This window comes from Ornithorhynchus anatinus, chromosome 1, assembly GCF_004115215.2.
Source record: "Ornithorhynchus anatinus isolate Pmale09 chromosome 1, mOrnAna1.pri.v4, whole genome shotgun sequence".
Lineage (NCBI taxonomy): Eukaryota > Metazoa > Chordata > Mammalia > Monotremata > Ornithorhynchidae > Ornithorhynchus > Ornithorhynchus anatinus.
Window position 1 is genome coordinate 73,253,941 of NC_041728.1, and position 21,928 is coordinate 73,275,868.

The 21,928-nt window shown below is 41.0% G+C and overlaps 1 protein-coding gene and 1 non-coding gene across 3 annotated transcripts in view; both read right to left on the bottom strand.

Moving 5' to 3' along the window:
- Positions 1-21,928, bottom strand: part of BMP5 (bone morphogenetic protein 5) — a 159,096-nt gene that overhangs the window by 91,428 nt on the left and 45,740 nt on the right. For both annotated transcript variants that reach the window (XM_029063718.2, XM_029063643.2), the window contains exon 2: positions 1,566-1,758. In XM_029063718.2, the coding sequence (XP_028919551.1) occupies positions 1,566-1,758 (193 nt within the window). The remainder of the gene's footprint in view (positions 1-1,565; positions 1,759-21,928) is intronic.
- On the bottom strand, positions 6,763-6,900 carry LOC114816975. The gene has a single exon (XR_003764794.1). It is a non-coding gene; the product is annotated as a small nucleolar RNA SNORA7 (small nucleolar RNA).

Sequence of the window (21,928 nt, forward strand, 5' to 3'; positions counted from 1 at the left end):
AGTCTATGTCCCACAGGGATCCCACAGTCTCAATCTCTATTTTACAGATGAGGTAACTGAGGCACAAATTGAAGTGTCTTGTCCAATGTCACAAGCAGACAAGTGGTGGAATGGGATTAGAACCCGTGATCTCCTGACTCCCAGGTCCATGATCTATCTACTATGCCATGATGCAGAGTATAAATAAGCCAGTACAATTGAAATTTCACCTTAATGCTACCTCTGGATTAAAAACTAATTTTGCCCATACCTTCCCAATTCTCAAAATCTTCCAACAGTTGCCCACTGCTCTCCTCATCAAGCAAAAACTCTTCACCCTCAGCTTTAAGGCACACAATAAGCTCTTTTCCCTAGATTTTTCCTTGCTCCTTGCCTACTGGTACCCTACTCACACACTCCATGCCTCTAACACTAGTCTACTCACTGTGCCTCACTCTCTTCTCTTTCATCATCAAACTCTTGCTTACACTCTCCCTCCCAATGGAAATTTCTCCCTCTTTACATCCAGCAGCCCACTTCTCTCCTCATTTTCTCCAAGAGCAATTTCCTGATTAATCTCTCCCCTTCCATCCCTATCTCCCTATCCCCTACTTTCATTTCCACACTTCTCCTGACACGTACACATTTGAATCTGTACTACCTAAGCACTTGGTACCCATCTCGCCTCTCCCCACGTTCAGCATTTACAAACATGTCTATACATAGCTAAGCTTTGTTGTTTCTCCCTGTCTATAATTGATTTTTGTGTCTCTAACTCAAAGCACTTTAAGGCCAAAGGTGGTTTCTCCTAACTATATCATACTTTCCCAGGTGCTTAGCATAGTGCTCTGTAGAGTAAGTGCTCAGTGAATTGACAAACTTTCAGTATAAAGCCTGAAATGTATTCTCACCAGAGCACGGGCATGGGAATCAGAGGTCATGGGTTCTAATCCAGCTCCACCATTTATCTGTTCTGAGACCATGGGCAAGTTACTTCACTTCTCTGTGCTTCAGCTACCTCATGTAAAGTGGAGATTGAGACTGTGAGCCCCATGTGGGACAGGGACAGTGTCCAATCTGATTTGCTTGTATCCATCCCAGCATTTAACACAGTGCCTGGCACATAGTAAGCACTTAACAAATATGAGAATTATTATAATTATTAAGAATATGCACGCCAGTCAATCCTGTACAATGATGGCAAAACAAAGGCATCATTTAATTCTACTGTCAAAATACAATGAAAAATATAAAACTCCAGCTTTCTGGAAGGAAAATGAAATTTGTGATTTAATATATATCCCTTTAATTGTTAAAACTTTCACTATGAATTTTATTTGCAGGCCCCCATATTCGAATATCTCAAAGTCATTCAATGACAAATTTAGATCCTTGTGGATTTAAAACCTATCCAGTTATCATTCAATCTTAAAATGTAGTTCTTTAACCTCACCATGATAGCCAACGATGAAAATGCCTGCTGGCTGAAATGTTTAATTTACACTTTCTTACTACAAATCTAAGGAATATCAAATCAACTTTCTATAGTTTCCAAAGTGATTTGAAATGTACTATGCAAAGTGTACCTATTTGGGTATTCCTTGATGATTTGATAAATGCTAATTTTGATGGTTTCATTTTCAAATCGATTACTGCTTCGGTCTTTGTATATCCGGAACTCAGCTGCAGTCACTGCTTCTCCATGAGGGATTTGAGTCAAGTCAAATCGAAACTCTTTGAAGTGCCTTCGCTGGTGAGAAAAGTCCTTGTCCCTTTCAACTGGAAAAACAAATATAGAAATATACGCATTCAATAATTAATGGTAAATTCTTCAGCTTTAAAAATAAATAATCAGAATGACACAAAACTGCGCAAATACTGAAACCACAAAGCTGGACTTGCTTCCAGTTAGGGAAATTCTATAAGCCAAGTCTTCAGTTCAAAAGGAAAGAAAAAAGTGGTTTTATACATATTCCAAAATCCAGAATGGAAAGAATATCAAAAAAAGCATTTTTTTTTTTTTTTTAGAAAAAAGGTCAACTTTGTAAAGTGATTAGAAAACTGAAAGGGTCAGGAGACTCTCAGACTAGATTAAAATCATATATTTGTTAGATGGATTAAGGAGCCACAGGTAAGCCTGGTGGTGTAGTTAAGAGTAAATGGATAGATAAGTTGAGAAACAAAATTTAACCTGAGGTAAAATCCCAAAATAACACATTAGACAAATGAAATTTTACCAATTTAAAAAAGCCCTGAAAATGCTTTACATGGATACACAAATTCATGGGTTTTTCTGATGTCAAAACTATCATCTTGTCTATAGAAACATAAGATGAAAAAAATATTCAATCTCTAGTCCTGCAAATGAAATCATGTCCTCTCATGTGCCTTATTCAGTCAACTATCTTCTGTTTATATTGAAATACAGTTTCGTTTTCTTCCATGAAAGAAAGCTAACTTTGTAAGAAAGCTCACCAATTTTGAGAAAACTCCTTCCTTTTCTACTTGCAACTTGAGGTTGTTTTTAATATAACTTGTAATAGAAATGTTAATTGGAATAACTGGTGGGTAGATTACTTTAAAGATGTATCGTGCAGCAGCCGAATGTTAGCTGTATTAGAGAAAATAGCATTTCTTGACTACTATATGCACAGTGAATTTTCAGTAAACAATGTCTCGTCTCTTATATACAGCATTCATCTATAATAATTCAATGAAGTTAGTTACATATATTCTGTCCCAGGTTCATTTAAGCTTCAACAAACCAGAAAAAACCGGGGGACAGAGATTGCATTGACAAAGGAGTTAACAAATAATTCCAAACTGTGATTTTAAACTATGGTTTAAATCTCTTTTTCTTTATGAAACTTTTACAAGAGTTCCTAGTAAGTCCCAAAACAGATAGATTTGAGTTTCACTTCCTTCATTCTCCTGCCTACTCTCCAGTGGAGATGCTAATGGACCATGAAGAAGCCAGAGGCAGGCAACAGGGTGAGAAAAAGGAGAAACTAGATATCCATGGGGATTTCAGGAGAAGCCTATTATCCAAATGTCTGCTTTCCGAATGATCAGTTTTCCAAAGGGGGCTTAGTTCAGTTAACCCAAAAGAAAGCTCAGATAACCAAACACAACTGCAGAAGGGCTAATTTGAGATAACCAAAGTCCATTTTGTTTGGCAAGCCAAACTGTAAACTCTCTGAAAACCACATCCACAAATTCATTTGAATAATCAGCATGCTACAGAATCTTCAAAATAGAGTCAGCTTCTGAAAAATTGAGAGTAATGTATGAACTAAAGGATTGTAAGTTGTGGCTGAACAACTATGTTGTGATTTTAGAGGCAGGGTAAAATATATTGCCCTTCTTGCTACGCCATAAATCTTGACAGAAAGAAAGAAAAAAATCTCTTTTCATTAGCATTTCGCTTACATATAGACATATATAGACACTCCAGTACTTTTAAAAAGGTTTAATTTAACCCAAAATCATGTAAAGTAGGTGAACTTGGTCTTAATTTACAAATGATAATATAAAGCAATAGTGAGGTGAATACATTGGCCTGGATCTACCACAAAGTGAGTGCCATGAACAGAATTAGAATTGAACTTTTCACGTTATTTAGTATACTTAACCATGCTTGTTCTCCAAATAACATCCTTTAGGATGTAAGCTGCTTGAGGGTAGGATATATATCACATTCACTCTCATAATGTCTACTTTTGAATAATTTTTGTAACATCAAAATAGAGATGGGATTTTTACATAAGCACTAAGACTAGCAATGGGGGCAGCAGAAAAAAAAGGGGTAGAAGGAAAGAGAAGGTTTAATGGGCACCTGGGCATCTCTTACTTCTTTTGTGCTCTTTCAAATGTCACATACTATAGGCATTCAATGAATTAGCCACCCACCTTTTTTCCCCTATGCCCTCCCTGCTGTATGACTTTAAATGAAGAAACCTCCTATCTTCAGACACAAATCCTCTCTGCTGTGTTACCACAGTCTGACCTTCTCCTGGAGTGAACCAATATCATTTAAGCTACAGTTATTTGGGACAAAAATTTCCTCTTACCAAATCTGAGTGGGCCACTATGCAAGTAAATATGATATGTTTCGCTTCCTTTATTCTCACAAGCACTTAGTACAGTACTTAACACTTAGTAGTAGTTCAACAAATACTATTAAATCATTAACTGATTAAGTCATTGAGCTTTTTAAATCAGTAGCAAATCTAGAATCATTATAAGACATGGAAACCAGAAATTTCTGCTGATTGATCATGACCAATTAATCAATTTCCATAGGTTAATTTGGATATAAGTGAGAGAATCAATTGGACTGTATGAACTTTATCCAAGTGGAATTATTATTATCAAATAATACATGAAAAATGCATGTACTAAGTTCAAATTTCCAAGCAATTGCAGAAACTTCCAGTAAATTTTCAGGGTGATGTTATACCATGTTTACAATTCATTTCCAATTGTAACTCTTCAAAAATGCATTCAGGGAACATAGCAGCTGAGCAATGAGTGTTTTGGATCATTTTAACATGTGCACCTGCATCATTCAGAGGAGTATTGAATCCATATTGTGTAAAGCCATCTACTGTTTGGAATCCTCCTGTGAAATGTTAGTGTAATAAAGTGGAAAGCTAGAATTTCATCCATTATTTGAAATTTTCAGTTTTCTAATCCAGACCATTTAACCTAAACCCTTAGGGGTAAATTTTCAAAGACTTTCATAAAATTTATATTAACCATACTCCCCAGAAGAAAGTTGCATTGTAGTCTCGACCAGGATGTCAAATGCCTAAATCCCACCGACTTGGATAATAATTACCTAAATAAATTCCAGACAGTATTTTGGAAAGAGTCAGGGAATGAGTTAGATTTACTTAGCCTTGTTATCCTAATGAAGCTTAAAATACTTTTTAAAGTAATCTCCACAACCCTGTTGGGGACCAGGCCAGTGACAAGAATTGCACCCCTCTCTCATGAACAGGCAGCCAAATGGTAAACCCAAGTTTATTGCTAGACCCAGCCTCTGGACACCAGGTACAAAGCTTCATTTTCTAGGCCAGACTACCTAATTCATAATGCTCTACTTTTGTCTTCTGCAAGTATGACTTTGCACAATATGAATTGGGACCCGTTAGGCACGCCTTCCAAGCTTATACTTTTGTCTTGCTCTCGACTCTTCTGCCTTTGACCCATTCCACACAATCTTCCTGCTGCCTGGATTTGCCTTCTGCCTTCTAATCCACCAGGTTACAGCCCTCCCCGCCATCAAACTCTCCTGGAAGACCTCAGAGGAGGCCTTTAGGAGGGACAAAAATATTTTGTAAACCATGCTGCTTCAGGGCAGAAGAGCTCATGGACATGGATTTGTTATACTCACTGATTTTCCCTGACAATAGGAACATCTAATGGGTGAATGGGATCAGATCTACTTTGTATCTCAAATCCCTTCATTTGCTGTGTAATCCCTGAAATTGCCCACATCCATTTAATGATGATAATAATAATAACTATGGAATTTGTCAAACTTCCACTGTATGCTGAAGCTGGACACAGTCCTTGTGCCACAAGGAGCCCACAGTCTAAATGGAAGCATTTTCGCCTCATTTTACAGATGAGGGAACTGAGGCACAGAGATTCAAGTCATTTGTCAAGGTCACACATTAGGCAAATAGGGGAACCACAGTTAGAATCCAGGTCCTCTGTTCCCCAGACCTGTCCTCTTTCTATTATGCCACGTGTTCTTTGGGTTAGCAGAGTGTGTGGCTGGACACTGTCCATAATCTTTCCATCAAAGACCACTCCCCCAGTTAATTTCCTTGCTGCTGGTTTAGGAACCAGACAATTCCACCTCTAGGAATTAGTCAGCCTTGCTCCCTTCCACAGATATTGACCATTTTCTCCTTGGCTTTCAGTTTGCTGATCCATTGCCTGCTCTTCTTTGTATGTATCAATCAATTATATTTATTGAATGCTTAATGAGTGCACAGCACTATACTAAATTCTTGCTATACTAATATAGCAGAATTGGTAGACAAGTTTCCTGCCCTCAATGAGTTTACAATTTAAAGAGACAAGTTTATGTTAAGACTCAATCTCACAGGGGATTATAATAAAACTCAATCCCTATTCACTGTTTAAGTAAGTGGGAGAACAGGTATTTTATTCTCATTTTGAAGATGAGGAAACTGAGGCACAGAGAAGTTAAGAGACTTGCCAAAGGTCATGTAGCAAGAAAATGCTGGAGTCAGAACTAGAACCTATGTTTCCTGGTTCCCAATGTCCTGTTCTTTCCCCGGAAACGCTTCCCCCTTGCGATCAAATGCTACCTTAAATCTTCCTTCAGGAAACCCTGTACAGTAAACAGGATAATGGCTTCAGTGCTTTGTTGAAAAGATAACAAAATATGACCAGTAGAAATACTGAAAGAAAATACTGTCCAAGTGAATTATAAGGCCTCTAACAGAGGGAAACTCTGCCTTATTTGTCTAATCTTATGCTACAGGGTCTACTCAGTCCCATAGCAACTCTCTGGACACATCTCTCCCAGAATGTACCATTTTCCATCTGCCATCATTCTGGTAGTGTATCCACATATTTTCCAGCGCTTAGTACGGTGCCTGGCAGAGTAAGCATTTAACAAATATCACAATTCTTGGTTAAAATTTGGAAGTGGTTTACCATTGCCTTCTTCTGAGTAGTAAACTTGAATCTCCACCCTTGACTCTCTCCCATGCTACTGCTGTCCAGTACAGGTGAGTTTAGACTTATAGCAGATTGTCTTCCACTCGCTAGCCACTGCCCAAGCTATGAATGGAATGGGTAGGCCTCTGCTTGACTTTCCCTCCTGTAGCTGAGACTAGTAGAGTACTAAAAACTCTCCAAGTGCAATCCTGAGAGGGACTGCCTTATTTAGCTACTCTAAATTAAATTTGTAGACTATTGTATTCTCTTTTCATGGGGTAACAGAAATCAAGAGCCATATTTGAAAAATAAAGATAACCATATTCCAATTACATTTAATGATGAATCTTGAGGTGGTACTCAGGGAGACATAAAAAGGTCTAACAGACATAGCTCCACTTTCTTGGGAAAATGGTTACTTCTCCTTAGAGAAGGAGAATGTAGATAAGGATACAAGGGGAAGAAGAACATCCATCTTAAGCCTCAGTCCAAAAGAGAACACATACTAGTGAGTAGGCTGTAGCTGTGGGAAGCCACCTGGAGCCTCTACTTTTTTGCCTCACACCCTTTCATCTGTCACCAGTGCCCAAAAGTTTATGCTGGGCGATGAAGTTCTGCTGAAGCTGAGGGAGAAACCCTGGCCAAGTCAGAGTTCTCATGGGGCCACAGAGGGCTGTGGCTACAGAGATGGGGCTACAGAGCCTCTTCCTCCTCCTCCTCTGAAAGTGAGGCAGCACTGTGCTCACCAGGTCAGCAAACTGCTCAGACTAGGGTCAAAGCTTCTACTGGCTAGGAGTTCTTGTCCATGGGCTGAGAAAGGCTGTTGGCTGCCTCTGCCTTCCCAGACTGCTCCATTCTGGACAAGAGTTTCCTGCCTCAGCCCCAGGACTCTGACAGTCACTGCCCAGAGCTGCTTCCAATGAGAACCTGTCCCAAGGTGAACTGGAGTACCCACCATTTCCTACCTCATGACTGCCTGAGCCATCGAAGAGGAACTTGACAGAATGGACAGGACACCAACCCTGCAACCAAAACTTAGATTAACAACCCAGGCAGGAATACAGAAGGAGTCCCTTGCCCCCATGGCATTCAAATGAGGTATGAAGAAAGCAGGGAGAGCAGAGTTTGGACAAGCAGAGATGGGAAGCTGGAATGGTCTGGGTACACAGGTAATAAATACCTGTGGTGTCTGACCTTCTCGGCACCGGGCTGCGTGCCACCTTTGTCCAGAGCATAGGATGCCTGTTCTGCCTACACCAAATGAGAAGCCATGGGTTAAGTGCGTGTCCCACTGAATGCTCATGGGGATGGAGGGTAGGGTGCCTCCATGAGTGTCCCAAGTGTGTGTAACATATAAATGTAATCCTCCTGAGTGGATGGGAACTCACTGCTCACCATATGCAAAAAGGTATAAATGAATTCCTCCTGAGTGGGAAGCATTCCTGAGTGGGAACTAGGTATTCACCACACATGAGTAACACATAAGTATCTTTCTCCTGATAGAGAAGCGCCAACATGATTAATCATATGTTACCAGAAAGGGAAGTTCAATTCACCCCACAGAATAAAATTTGTAGAAACTCAGCCTCTCACTCTCTCCGTACCGATTCCCAAAGCCGTCCCTGGGAGATGGATGACAGAACCCCAGGCCCAAAATGGACTAGCCTCCAAGATTTCCACAATGTGGAGCTGGCAGCTAAATGTCGTGCATTCCAGAGTGCATGGGAACCCCTCCTTCCCTACAGATGGCCCAGCCAGCCCCACTTCTTACCATCCAGTGCTAAGCCATACTTCAGCCCACTGATTTTTACATTCAGTAGTCCCATTCCATGGATAAATACTGCATTCCTAGATTGCATTTGGATCTGTGACTTATGGGCATTTTCTTTCCACACCCTCAAAACACAGCATTTATATACATAGCTTTAAAATACATAGCTTTAAACGACATATCATAAATTATTTATTTATATTAATGCCTTTCTCCCCCTCTTGACCACACACTCCTTGTGGGCAAGGAATGTGCTTGCTAATTCTGTTGCATTGTACTCTCTCAAGTGCTAGTGCAGTGCTTTGCATACAGTAAGCACTCAGTAAATGTCACTGATAACAAACAGATAATTTAAAAAATGATGATATATCAAGGTGAAAATATGCTGCCGTGATTTTGTACTCTTGTGAAGAAGTTGCTGAATTTTTTTCTGAAATATACTAATTCATAAATAGATAGGAATTATCCTAATATTTTTGTGAGTCCCTTTATAAACAGTTGTTCTAAACTTTCAAAGTAATTTCAATTATAATTCTATAAGAGAAAAAAATTAATATTAGAGTTCTGCTCAGTGGACAGTTCATTGGATTGGATTTGAGATCTAATTTTTTGAAAAAGTAAATGGAAATTTCAAAGCAGAAAAGAGGGAGGAATATGCACTGAGTGTTTCACATTTAGAGATAAGTGGGATGACAGTGAAAAGAAACAGAAGAGTCTATATTGGGGCATTGACACCAACTCTTAAATTGCCAGTTACAAAGATTAAACCTCTTTTTAAAGGAAATATTCAGTAAAGCCTTTTATTATGGAGATAGAATATAGTGGGGGTGCTGATTGGTAATGTGGTTCCTATTTTTCATCAGGATAAAAAGCACTGACAGACCTTCTTTTAGTGGAAATGTATAGAAATGGCATGCTCAACACATTCATGTATAAAGTATTTCAAAATTAGGATTAATTAGTGACAGACTGACCATTGGTTTTTGCTATCTTGCTCTTTAACTAGAATTTGTAAGGAATTACATTCATGTGCAGTTTGTCAATCTCCCACACAAGAACTTGGACATCACAAATACCATCAGTAACCACAATGCACTCTCTTACCAAACTGATACTTTAAGCCTTCTGCTGAAAGACTACACATCATACTGTGTTGCTGAGTGCACAAATCATTAAAAGATTACTCAAAGAATTATTACTTGTTTGTGTTAGATTTCAAAGAATCCAACACAAGGTGCTATATGGGCACCCGCACCCTATCACTCCACTGCATTATTTAAGGGTTATTCCCCAGAGAAAGATAAAGTCGACTATACAAAAGTTCTTTATAGTTTATGCTTCGTTCCTACAGTCAGGTCATTCAGCTCTAGGTACTTCATGCAGGATAATGCCTCCCCCAGGGAGAATAGTAAAAGGGCCATAGTCCCCAAATTACCAGTGCTTTTATCCTCAAGGCAAAGCTCCTTCTTACAAAATCACAGTAATACCTTGCATTTGCATAACACTTGAGTTTTTCAAGGCATCTTTTACATTACTTATCTCAAGTTGTCCTCACACCCTCCATAAGAGTTAAGGGGAGTCAGGAATTTTTATCTCTGTTTTGCAGATGAAGAAACTGGGATACGAGGCAGAGAAGTGATTAACAGAAGGTAGTGCAGCAGGTTTATGGCAAAACTGAGATTAATCCATCAATTAATAGTGTTTATTGAGTGCTTACTGTCTGCAGAGCAATGTACTAAACATTTTTGAAAATGCAAACCTCTTGATTCATTCATTCATTCATTCATTCAATCATATTTATTGACTCCTAACTATGCGCAAAGCACTGTATTAGGCACTTGGGAGAGAAGGATATAACAGCAAACAAACAGATTTCTGCCCGCAACAAGCTCACAGTCTAGAGGGAGCTCATTCCCAGTCCAATACTCTTTCCATTGGAATATATCTATCTATCTATATATATATATCTATATATATATATATATAATATTTTTAATAGACTTTGTTACTTGCAAAATGTGGAAATCTGTTACTTTGTTATTCACATGCCTAGAGACAGTGCATGGCCTAGTAGGAAAGGCCTGCTTCTGGGGATCTGGATTCTAAGCCCAAATCTGCCTCTGTCCTTGTCTGTGATCTTGGATGAAACTCTGAGTCTCCCTGTGCCTCAAATTCCCTCACCTGTAAAATGGGGATAAGATTCCTGCTCTGCCTCCCTTTTAGACTGTGAGCCTTTGGTAGAACAGAGTGTTTTGATTATTTAATTAAAAGAATGTTGGAAAATTAATAATAATTGTAGCATTTTAAGTGCCTATTATGTGCCAGACACTGTATTAAGTGGTGGGGTAGAGATACAAGATAATCATGTTGTACACAATCCCTGTCCCACTTGGAGCTCACAATCATAATCCTCATTTTACAGATGAGGTAATTGAGACAGAGAGAAGTTAAATGATTCCCCAAGGTCACACAGCAGACAAGTGGCAGACCCAGGATTAGAACCCAGACCCTCTGACTCACACAGGTTGTATTCATTCAATAGTATTTATTGAGCGCTTACTATGTGCCAGCGGAGGCCTCTCCTTCTCCCACTCCCCCAGACTCACCGGTAAGGGAGGAGGCGTCAGCTTCCTCCTCTCGCCCTGTTGCCGCTTCCGCACTATCCCTCCTCCCCCCTCCCTCTCCTTCCGCTCCTTCGAAGCCCATATCATTCGCCTCTACCACCCACTCCAGTTACTTGTCGCCGTCATCTACCGCGCTCCCGGTCCCACCTCCGACTTCTTCAACCACCTTGACCCCTTTCTCACCTTCCTTCTCTCCTTCTCTCTGCCCACTCTGATCCTTGGAGACTTCAACATCCATACGGATGTACCCGATGACTCCTCTGCCGCCCGCCTGCTATCCCTCCTCGACTCTGCCGACCTCCTCCTCCACCATACCGCGCCCACTCACCGACTCGGTCACACCCTCGATCTTGTCATCTCCTACCGCTGCACTATCTCCTCACTCACCAACTCTGAAATCCCTCTCTCGGACCATAACCTTCTCACCTGCCTCATCTCTCACACTCCCTCCCCCTGCAGATCTTCGCTACTGCCCCACAGAGACCTCCGCTCTCTCGATCCCATCCGTCTTTCCAATAGCATCTCTCCTCACCTTGCCGCCCTGTCCTCTCTTCCCACTCTCGACGATCAGGTCTCCGCTCTCAACTCCACCCTCTCTACTCATCTCGACTCTCTCGCCCCCTTTCCCTCCGCCGCTCTCGCTCCACTAACCCACAGCCCTGGATCACCTCCTCCGTCCGCCTCCTACGCTCCTAAGCTCGAGCTGCTGAGCGCTGCTGGCGAAAGTCCAAGCACCAAGCCGACCTCACACACTTCAAATTTATCCTTTCCTGCCTCAACTCTGCCCTCTCCTCCGCCAGGCAAAGCTTCTTCTCCTCCCTCATTGACACCCATGCCCGTCACCCCCGCCGATTGTTCCGGACCTTTAACTCTCTCCTTAGGCGCCCTGTTCCTCCCCCTCCCCCATCTCTCACCCCCAGTGATCTGGCCACCTATTTCCTCACGAAAATCAACACGATCAGGTCTGAGCTCCCCAAAGTCACCCCTCCGCCTCTCCCCTCCCCCCCACCAACCCCCTCCCCTACTTTCCCATCCTTCCCTGCAGTATCTTCAGAGGAGATCTCCTCCCTCCTCGCAAGTGCCACCCCCTCCACCTGCGCCTCGGACCCCATTCCCTCTCACCTTCTTAAAACCATCGCCCCTGCCCTCCTACCTTCCTTAACTTCTATTTTTAACCACTCAATCTCCAAGGGCTCCTTCCCCTCTGCCTTCAAACATGCCCACATCTCCCCCATCCTAAAAAAAACCCGCTCTTGACTCCACTTCCCCCTCCAGTTATCGTCCTATCTCCCTACTACCCTTCCTTTCCAAAATCCTAGAACGAGTCATCTACAATCGATGCCTAGAATTCCTTAACTCCCATTCTCTCCTAGACCCCCTCCAATCTGGCTTCCGTCCCCTCCACTCTACCGAGACTGCTCTCTCTAAGGTCACCCATGACCTCCTTCTTGCCAAATCCAATGGCTCCTACTCCATTCTAATCCTCCTTGACCTCTCTGCTGCCTTTGACACTGTCGACCATCCCCTCCTCCTCCATACCTTATCTCACCTTGGCTTCACGGACTCTGTCCTCTCCTGGTTCTCCTCTTACCTCTCTGGCCGATCATTCTCGGTCTCCTTCGCTGGAGCCTCCTCCCCCTCCCATCCTTTAACTGTTGGAGTTCCTCAAGGGTCAGTTCTTGGCCCTCTTCTGTTCTCCATTTACACTCACTCCCTCGGTGAACTCATTCGCTCTCACGGCTTTGACTACCATCTCTACGCAGATGACACGCAGATCTACATCTCCGCCCCGTCCTCTCCCCCTCCCTTCAGGCTCGCAACTCCTCCTGCCTCCAGGACGTCTCCACCTGGATGTCGGCCCGCCACCTAAAACTCAACATGAGCAAGACTGAGCTCCTCATCTTCCCTCCCAAACCCGGTCCTCTCCCAGACTTCTCTATCACCGTGGATGGCACGACCATCCTTCCCGTCCCGCAGGCCCGCAATCTCGGTGTCATCCTTGACTCGTCCCTCTCGTTCACCCCACACATCCTATCCGTTACCAAGACCTGCCGGTTTCACCTCTACAATATCGCCAAGATCCGCCCTTTCCTCTCCACCCAAACGGCTACCTTACTGTTACAGGCTCTCGTTATATCCCAGCTAGACTACTGTGTCAGCCTTCTCTCTGATCTCCCTTCCTCCTCTCTTGCCCCGCTCCGGTCTATTCTTCACTCCGCTGCCCGGCTTATCTTCCTGCAGAAACGATCTGGGCATGTCACTCCCTTCTTAAACAACTGCAGTGGTTGCCTATCGACCTCTGCTCCAAACAAAAACTCCTCACTCTAGGCTTCAAGGCTCTCCATCACCTTGTCCCTTCCTACCTCTCCTCCCTTCTCTCTTTCTACCACCCACCCCACACGCTCCGCTCCTCTGCCGCCCACCTCCTCACCGTCCTTCGGTCTCGCCTATCCCGCCGTCGACCCCTGGGTCACGTCCTCCCGCGGTCCTGGAATGCCCTCCCTCCTCACCTCCGCCAAACTGATTCTCTTTCCCTCTTCAAAATCCTACTTAAAAATCACCTCCTCCAAGAGGCGTTCCCAGACTGAGCTCCTCTTCCCCCTCTACTCCCTCTGCCATCCCCCCTTTACCTCTCCGCAGCTAAAGCCTCATTTTCCCCCTTTCCCTCTGCTCCTCCACCTCTCCCTTCCCATCCCCACAGCACTGTACTCGTCCGCTCAACTGTATATATTTTCGTTACCCTATTTATTTTGTTAATGAATTGTACATCGCCTTGATTCTATTTAGTTGCCATTGTTTTTACGAGATGTTCTTCCCCTTGACGCTGTTTATTGCCATTGTTCTTGTCTGTCCGTCTCCCCCGATTAGACTGTAAGCCCGTCAAACGGCAGGGACTGTTTCTATCTGTTGCCGACTTGTTCATCCCAAGCTCTTAGTACAGTGCTCTGCACATAGTAAGCGCTCAATAAATACTATTGAATGAATGAATATGTGCAGAGCACTGTACTAAGTGCTTGGAATGTACAAATCGGTAACAGATAGAGACAGTCCCTGTCCTTTGACGGGCTTACAGTCTAATCAATGGGCTTACAGTCTAATCGTTTTATGTCTACCTCAATCTTTGATATAGAGATTAAGCATTTAAGAAATACCATAATTATTAAACATTAAAGACAGAGGCTAACTAGACAAGCATTTCGTGAACATTATTTGATTATGTTAACATATAATAGTAACATTTCTAAACCTCTGAAAAACTCTATTTAGAAACAAATTCCAGATATTGAATACAATATATATATTGTTAATTAATTAATTATTATATATTATATATTAGTTAATTAATGCAGCCACCCATCATAGTGTAATTTCCAAATAAATGTGAGATCATGGCACAGAAGAAAAAAATTAGCCAACATCTGCATCAAACAAATCTAACCTCTAGCTAAAAATAATTTGCAACATCCCTACATTTCTTAATGTTCCTAATAAAATTTGCCTCATTATCCAAATACTGCCCAGGGAGGATTTTCTACTCATATTTTTCATAACAATTGAACTCCAGAAGATGGAAAAATACTCATTTAAGATCAAGCAGGCAGATGGTTTTCCTTTAAGATCTGATCTTCCTTAGTTGTTACTGGTAGGCCCAGGAGTTTTCTGCAGCCATGGGACCCTAGAGAAGGAAGACAAGGTGAGGAGCTAGAAATGTCTAATTTCAGCTTAACTGTTAGCCTGATGTCAAAGCTCATGAGAAAGGATTCATAGAGAAGCAGCGTGGCCTAGTAGAAAGCACAGGCCTGGGAGTCAAAGGACTTGGGTTCCAATTCTGGAATCCCACTTGTCTGCTGTGTGGCCTTGGGAAAGTCACTTAAATTCTCTGTGCCTCAGTTACTGTAAAATGGGGATTCAAAATGTGACCCTCTGTGGGAAATAGACTGAGTACAACCCCATTACCTCATATCTATCTACCCTAATGTTAGTACAATGTCTGGTACATAGTAAGTGCTTAATAAATGCTGTTTAAAAAAAAAAAACAGGATTAGTGTGCATTTTTCCAGAAATATTCATTTCATCCATGCTTAGCATTCCACTTGACTACGTATAGAGTCTGCTATAAAAGTGCAATGTTCTATTTGCCACTTGACTGCTGTGTGACCTTGGGCAAATCACTTAACTCCTGTATACCTCAGTTTTTTCCTCTGTAATATGGGGATTCAATACTTGTTTTCCCTCCTTCCTACTTAGTTTGTGAGCCCCATGTGGGACAGGAAATGAGTCCAACTTGATTATCTTGTACCTATTCTAGCCCATGGGACAGAGCTTAAAATATAGAAAGTGTTGAACAAATGTTGTTATTAATCAGTCATTCAATCATGCAATTGTATTTATTGAGCACTTACTGTGTGCACTGAACTAAGCATTTAACAGAGTATGATGCAACAACAGTCATATTCCCCACCCACAACAAGCTTACCATCATCATTATTTAAAAAGTCCTTTCCAAGTTTTACCTGGTCCTTAATCACCTACATTGTCTTTCAGGTGAAATGTCAAAGAAGGAGAGTGCAGTAAATATTCCAGTCTTGTTGTGTTAGCCAGAAATTTGGGATCTCCTTTTCCACAAGTGAAATAAAAAATTAGAGTATGTCATGTTATCTCAAACACTTTCAAGTCCCAATGCATTTCCTATCAAACTGGCTTAATGCAAGTTCCTAGTATGTACATGCTGTGAGGATTTAACTTGATTTCTTCAGAACCCTTACAGTGACTTCTAAAAGATGATTTTTAAAATGAATAGTTCTTATGAAGATTCTAGAATGTTAGCATTCTTGGTGAATTATTGAACAAAAATCAAATATAAGACTTGACAGGAACTTTGGAAAACCATTCCATCACAAGTATTGAAGCAGTCTTCCTAAGGAAATAGAAATGTTCAGTTGTTTTATTTTCTTAAGTGGAAAAATCTGTTGGTCTTACAGATCACATAGCAGATAGAGGTCAACTATTCTAATCTCACTAAATTTCACTGTTGACCTCATGAATTCTTCCACACCAGCAGTAAAGTAAACCAGTCCATTTTTAACCACCTCAAGGTGATAGAGGTTATAGTAAGTTGATACACTACAAAGTACACTCGTTTACATCTTCAGTACAATGAAATGATAGTTTATCTACAGTGAATATTTGTAGTTATCTGACAAAAGCAGGTCAAAGGTCTTGCAAGTTTTCTCCCAAAATGACTCAGTGCTGTCTCTAATGACTGATAATTGAAAGCAGGGGCTGGAAATATCAAATGTGGTGGGTGACAGATAAGGAGCAGATTAATGCAAATACCCTGTTACAGGACACAAAAAGGTCAGAGGCCACAGGAATTAGCTATTGTGCTACCGTGAAAAGACAGACATCAAAAGGCTATTACCCCCTTTAATAGCTCTTCACCTAAAAAAACATCCAAACTAGTTAGATCCCCAGGTTTACTACTTTTGGTTATAATTTTATAGATAATCTCAAATTTTTTGTGTGCAAAAATAACATGGTCAGAACACTCTCAAAAACCATGAAGATAATGGAAAGATTTTATGAAATACCACAAGATATTTTAGTGGCTATATAAAAATAAATCTCCAAGTCTGAAATATATCTCACAGTAGAAGCTGAGCCAAACACCCCCTAATTTTTGTGCTGAAGATGAACACAAAGTTCTGAAATATGATTTACACTTTTAGAGCTTCATGCAGGATCCCACTATAGAGAAAAGTGGGATTAGTTTTGAAACATTTTTTTTTGTTTGTTTCTGCACTCCAGAGGATGTTAAGAATTGACTTTTATAGGCCAGTATGTGTATCTGGCTTGCTGGTTTTGGCTGAATTAGGTCTCTAGATAAAGCTGGAGTGAAAAAGCTCAATGATTAAATGATTAATGATTAAGACTGTTGCCAAGTATCAAACAGGGAACTACATTATTTTTTCTCCTGTTAAGTGCTGTTAATTTTTCCTAGAATCCGGTCTTCAAATGTGAACACCTAAGGAGTAGGGTGTGCCAGTTAGCAAATAGTTCCAGCTTTGTGATCTAAATGCCAATTTGGATGCTGTGAACAAAGAGTAACAGGCCCTCTAAATTTAACCATCATGGAATAAAGATTGTACTTTTCCCCTTGGAAGGAAAATCCAGGGTGAATTAGAGTAAAAGGGTGAATTACAGTAAACAGGAACCTTATGTTATAGCCTTATTACAGTTTCACTGAGTCCATTTTTGGTATTTGAAAAACACAGGCTAGTATCATAAAATTCTGTCCCAAACACAGGCATTAGAATATACTGTTTTAGGAATATCATGTACAAGAGTTGATGCAGAAAAGATCAACAAATGGTTGCAGTTGTTGGGTTTTTGGTTGTTTTTTTTTTGGACTAATAGTTTGAGCTGGAAAAAATCCTGATTACATATTTTATATAGGTTCTAATAATAATATCTTAATAGATAGAGTGCTCTCTTCTAAAGATAGTAAAACCTCAAATATTTCAGGTTTTATGTTCTCTCCCCAGAGTATAGTCACCCTTTAAGTTTGGTCTATATTTCCGTCATTTTCCATTTTCTTCCTAATTCTCCATGAAGAAATTTTTATTAATTCATCCCTTGAAAACAATCATAATGAAAGTAGCTTTGTTTTCAATCTGTATATATTCCATATAAAATATCTAATTTATATTTAGTTCTACAGTGGGCCCAGAGAAAGGGGTGTAGCTCCAGAAATATGGATGCCTGGATTATAGTACTTGTTCATTCATTCGTTCATTCATTCAAACATTTATTGAATGCTTAGTGTGTGCAGAATACTGTACTAAACACTTGGGAGTGTACAATTCAACAATAAGATGCATTCCCTGACCATAACGAGCTTACAGTCTGGAGGGGGGAAACAGATGTTAATATGAAAAAAATTACAGATATGTACATAAATACATATGTACATAAAGGCTGGGTGAGGGGGAAGAACAAAGGGAACTAGTCATGGTGATGTAGAAGGATGTGGGAGAAGAGAAAAGGGGGAGCTTAGTCAGGGAAGGCCTCTTCCAAGAGATGTGGCTTCACTAAGGCTTTGAAGGGGGGAGATAAATTTTCTGTGGGAATTGAAGAAGGAGGGTATTCCAGGTCAGAGGCAGGATGTGGGCATGGGGTTGGCAGCAAGATAGATGAGATCAAGGCACAGTGAGAAGGCTAGCATTAGAGGCACAAAGTGTGTAGTCTGGGTTGTAGTAGGAGAGAAGCGAGATGAGGTACGAGGAAATTCTGCAAGTAGGAAAATGTCCACTGGGGCTATGCCATCAATGGTGAAGAATGATTCTGATTTAAAAACTACCTACAGCGTTGAGCAAATTGGACAGGCCCAGCAGGAATCCCCCAAAATGGCTGAAGATGAAGACAGCAGTGGCTTCCAAGCCAACTGCCTGCTGGGTCATGGATCCATGATGCAACATTAGCAGTTGGCTGTGGTACATTTGACTGAAAATGAGTCCTATTAATAAAAAGTCCTTTCCATACAGTTCTCAGTGTCTTAAACCTCTGCTCTCTTCCTTGCTCATTACACTCTGGGCCCAAGCAGAAATGAGATTGAGAGGGATGGGAGGGTGTGAGAGGCACTATGTTTACCATGAGTGGTATTTATTGAACACTCACTGTATGAAGTTCAATTAATCAGTGGTATTTATTAATCACTCACTGTGTACAGAGCACTGTACTAAGTACTAGGGAAAGTGCAATATAACAGAGTAGTTAGATGTGATCCCTGCCCAGAAGCAACTTGCAGTCTAGAGTGGGAGACAGACACTAAAATAGATTAGAGATAGGGGAAATAATAATGTTGGTATTTGTTAAGCGCTTACTATGTGCTGAGCACTGTTCTAAGCGCTGGAGGAGATACAGGGTAATCAGGTTGCCCCACGTGGGGCTCACAGTCTTCATCCCCATTTCACAGATAAGGGAACTGAGGCCCAGAGAAGTTAAGCGACTTGCCCACAGTCACATAGCTGACAAGTGGCAGAACAGGATTCGAACCCATGACCTCTGACTCCAAAGCCCGGGCTCTTGTCACTGAGCCACGCTACTTAGAGTATAAGAATATTTTACATGAGTACTGCATGGGCTGTGGTGGGTTTTTTTCAGGATTAAACAGTCTAGTGCATAGACGATGCAGAGGGAGTACGGATGGGGAAATAAAGAGTTTAGCCTGGGAAGGCCACTATGCAAACCACAAACAATATACTTCATACATTCATACAAATTAGACATGAAATGTCAGGTCCAGGTCTCTTCCATAATTCCTGATGGAAGAGTCCATCATCAACTAGTTTGTAGTTCTTGGTGGATATTCTAGATCATACAAACATTCAGCGGTCCCTTTTCAACCAGCTTGAGTAGTCACTCTAAGTATTCTCTCTATCACTCTGCCTACCACAGAATGGAGTTTTGAATAACTACTACAATTGTCATCCTACCTCTTCCTTTTCACTTACGATCTGGATCCTATGACCATGTGCTCTTGCTCAATCACTTGTGGGGTTCCCACCTTAAGGCTCAAATAGCTGGTTGGGACAGCCAGACCTGAGGCTCACCTTTTGCTTCAAGACATTTAGATCTCAACGCTCTGCATTTTCCCCCAATTCCATTGTAATTTTAGACATTCCTTATGCTCTCTAAAGGAGAAGTGGGAGAGCAATTTGCGAAATGGGTAAGGAGAGTCAACTTATTTAAGACTAAAAGCGTTATTTTTCTAGTCATTTGTAATTGTACTATAGAAATTAATAGTATTAAAGTCAAAATGATTAATACACACCAAATGTTCCTTTATTAGGTATATTTGTCATGTATAGTGCTGGCTTAAAATGTATATTTTTGACCAATACAAACTTTATCTTTGCTTAAAACCTCAGACTCTCTACCCCACTTGCTCAATGAGACTTTTGTCTTACCCTCACCTTCATCAAACACTGGTAAATTCAGAAACCTCACCCCACTAGTTAGTAAACCAGTACTAACTAGTACACTCTCCTTCTTTCCTCACTAGTTTCTGGGATGAAGTTTATATGTATGTATCTATGTGTGTTTGCATATATCAGGCTTTGGAGAGACTGATTCTGAAATTTTTTTTGTGTGTGGGTGTGGGTGTGGGTGTAGCTGGTAAGACTAATGCATGACACACAATCTCTTCATTTATCATCCTAAACCAGTAAAGATATTCTTTTCTTTCTTCCGTGTTTATGCCTTTCCCATTTAAACAGTCCTGTTGTCATCTATTCTCCTGTCTCTCATCATTAATCAGTGTATGATGACGTGAGAATTGTTTAGATCAGCACTTAATGCATGTTAAGCTTCTTGAGGGCAGAGATTGTGCCCTTTCAATTCTATTTTATTCTACTCTCCTGAGTGCTTAGTACAGGGCTGTGCTCACAAGAAAGTGCTCAATAAATATCATTGATTGACCAATAAATGTTAATAGCTTTGCTAAATAACTGCTTTGATGTTGGTGTAATTTTAGCATTCCAGGGCCTCATTTTTTATCTCGTATTAAATGTTTTGGAGACTCTTTGGGTCAAATTGATAAAAATTTATCTGAAAGTAGGATGTGGCAGCTCTATTAAGTCCCATCCCCACAATGACATCGAAACTTGTTTGCTACAAACTTTTAGGTTGGTCTTCATCTTGTTGCTATATGAGCACTATACTGTCTGTCAGCTTCCCACAGGACATTCCAGCCCTCTTGCTTTGCATTATATTTTTTTATCTATTCTTGTACAGCATACTGCCCAAATAGCATAATTCAATTACAGCATTCAGCTCTGGATAGGCAATAACTATCTCTGGACTTGAGAGTTGAGTTCTTCCCTGAGTAGTCTAATAAACTGCTTCAGTCGTCTGAAAATGAATTGTCAATCCTGTGCACTTTGCTGATTTTGAACTAGCACACACACTTTGCTCCTCTAATGCTAACCTTCTCACTGTACCTCATTTTCTGAGAGTTTCTGAGAGGATCAGCATAAAAATCAGCTTTCTTGTTTCATTCTCCTGCATGGCTGTAACAAATAGATATGAAAAACAACTAAAAGAGATTATAGCCCTACTTTATTCAACTAGTGATGGGGAAGACATCCACCAAGTCTCCCTCTAGCTCTGCCACAGTTAGCCATGTCTTCCGAGAGTGCTGTGATACTTTGCAGAATACAGGTCAAGGCATGGGATAGATGGTAATATCTTTTTGTTTTTCAATGGTATTTGTTAAGTGCTATATGCCAGGCACTGTACCAAACACTGTACTATATACAAGGCAATCATAGGGCCCTGCTCTATCCACTAGTCAATGCTGCTTCTCAGCAGTGTGGCCCAGTGGATAGAGCACAGGTGTGGGATTGGAAGGACCTGGGTTCTAATCCCAGTTCTGTCGGTCTGCAATGTGACCTTGGGCAAGTCACTTCATTTCTCTGTGCCTTAGTCACCTCATCTGTAAAACACAGATTAAGACTGTGAGCTCCATGTGGGACAGAGACTGTGTCCAACCCAATTTACTTGTATCCAACCCAGTGCTTAGTACACATAGTAAGCGCTTAACAAATACCACAATTATTATTATTGTTATTATTATCATTTACCTTATCTCTATTAGAAAACTGGAGAAGCAAAGAAGGAAAGAGATTTTACTGAAGTTACACTGCTAGATTGGTATAGAGCTGAGGCTAAGGCCCAGGTCTGCTGACTTCCATACCAACATTCTTTCCACTAGACAACCTCTCCATCTGGTGCTTTACTGCAATTATGAATAATGAATTACTAATGTATTGTGATGGAGTCTTCTGGGGAT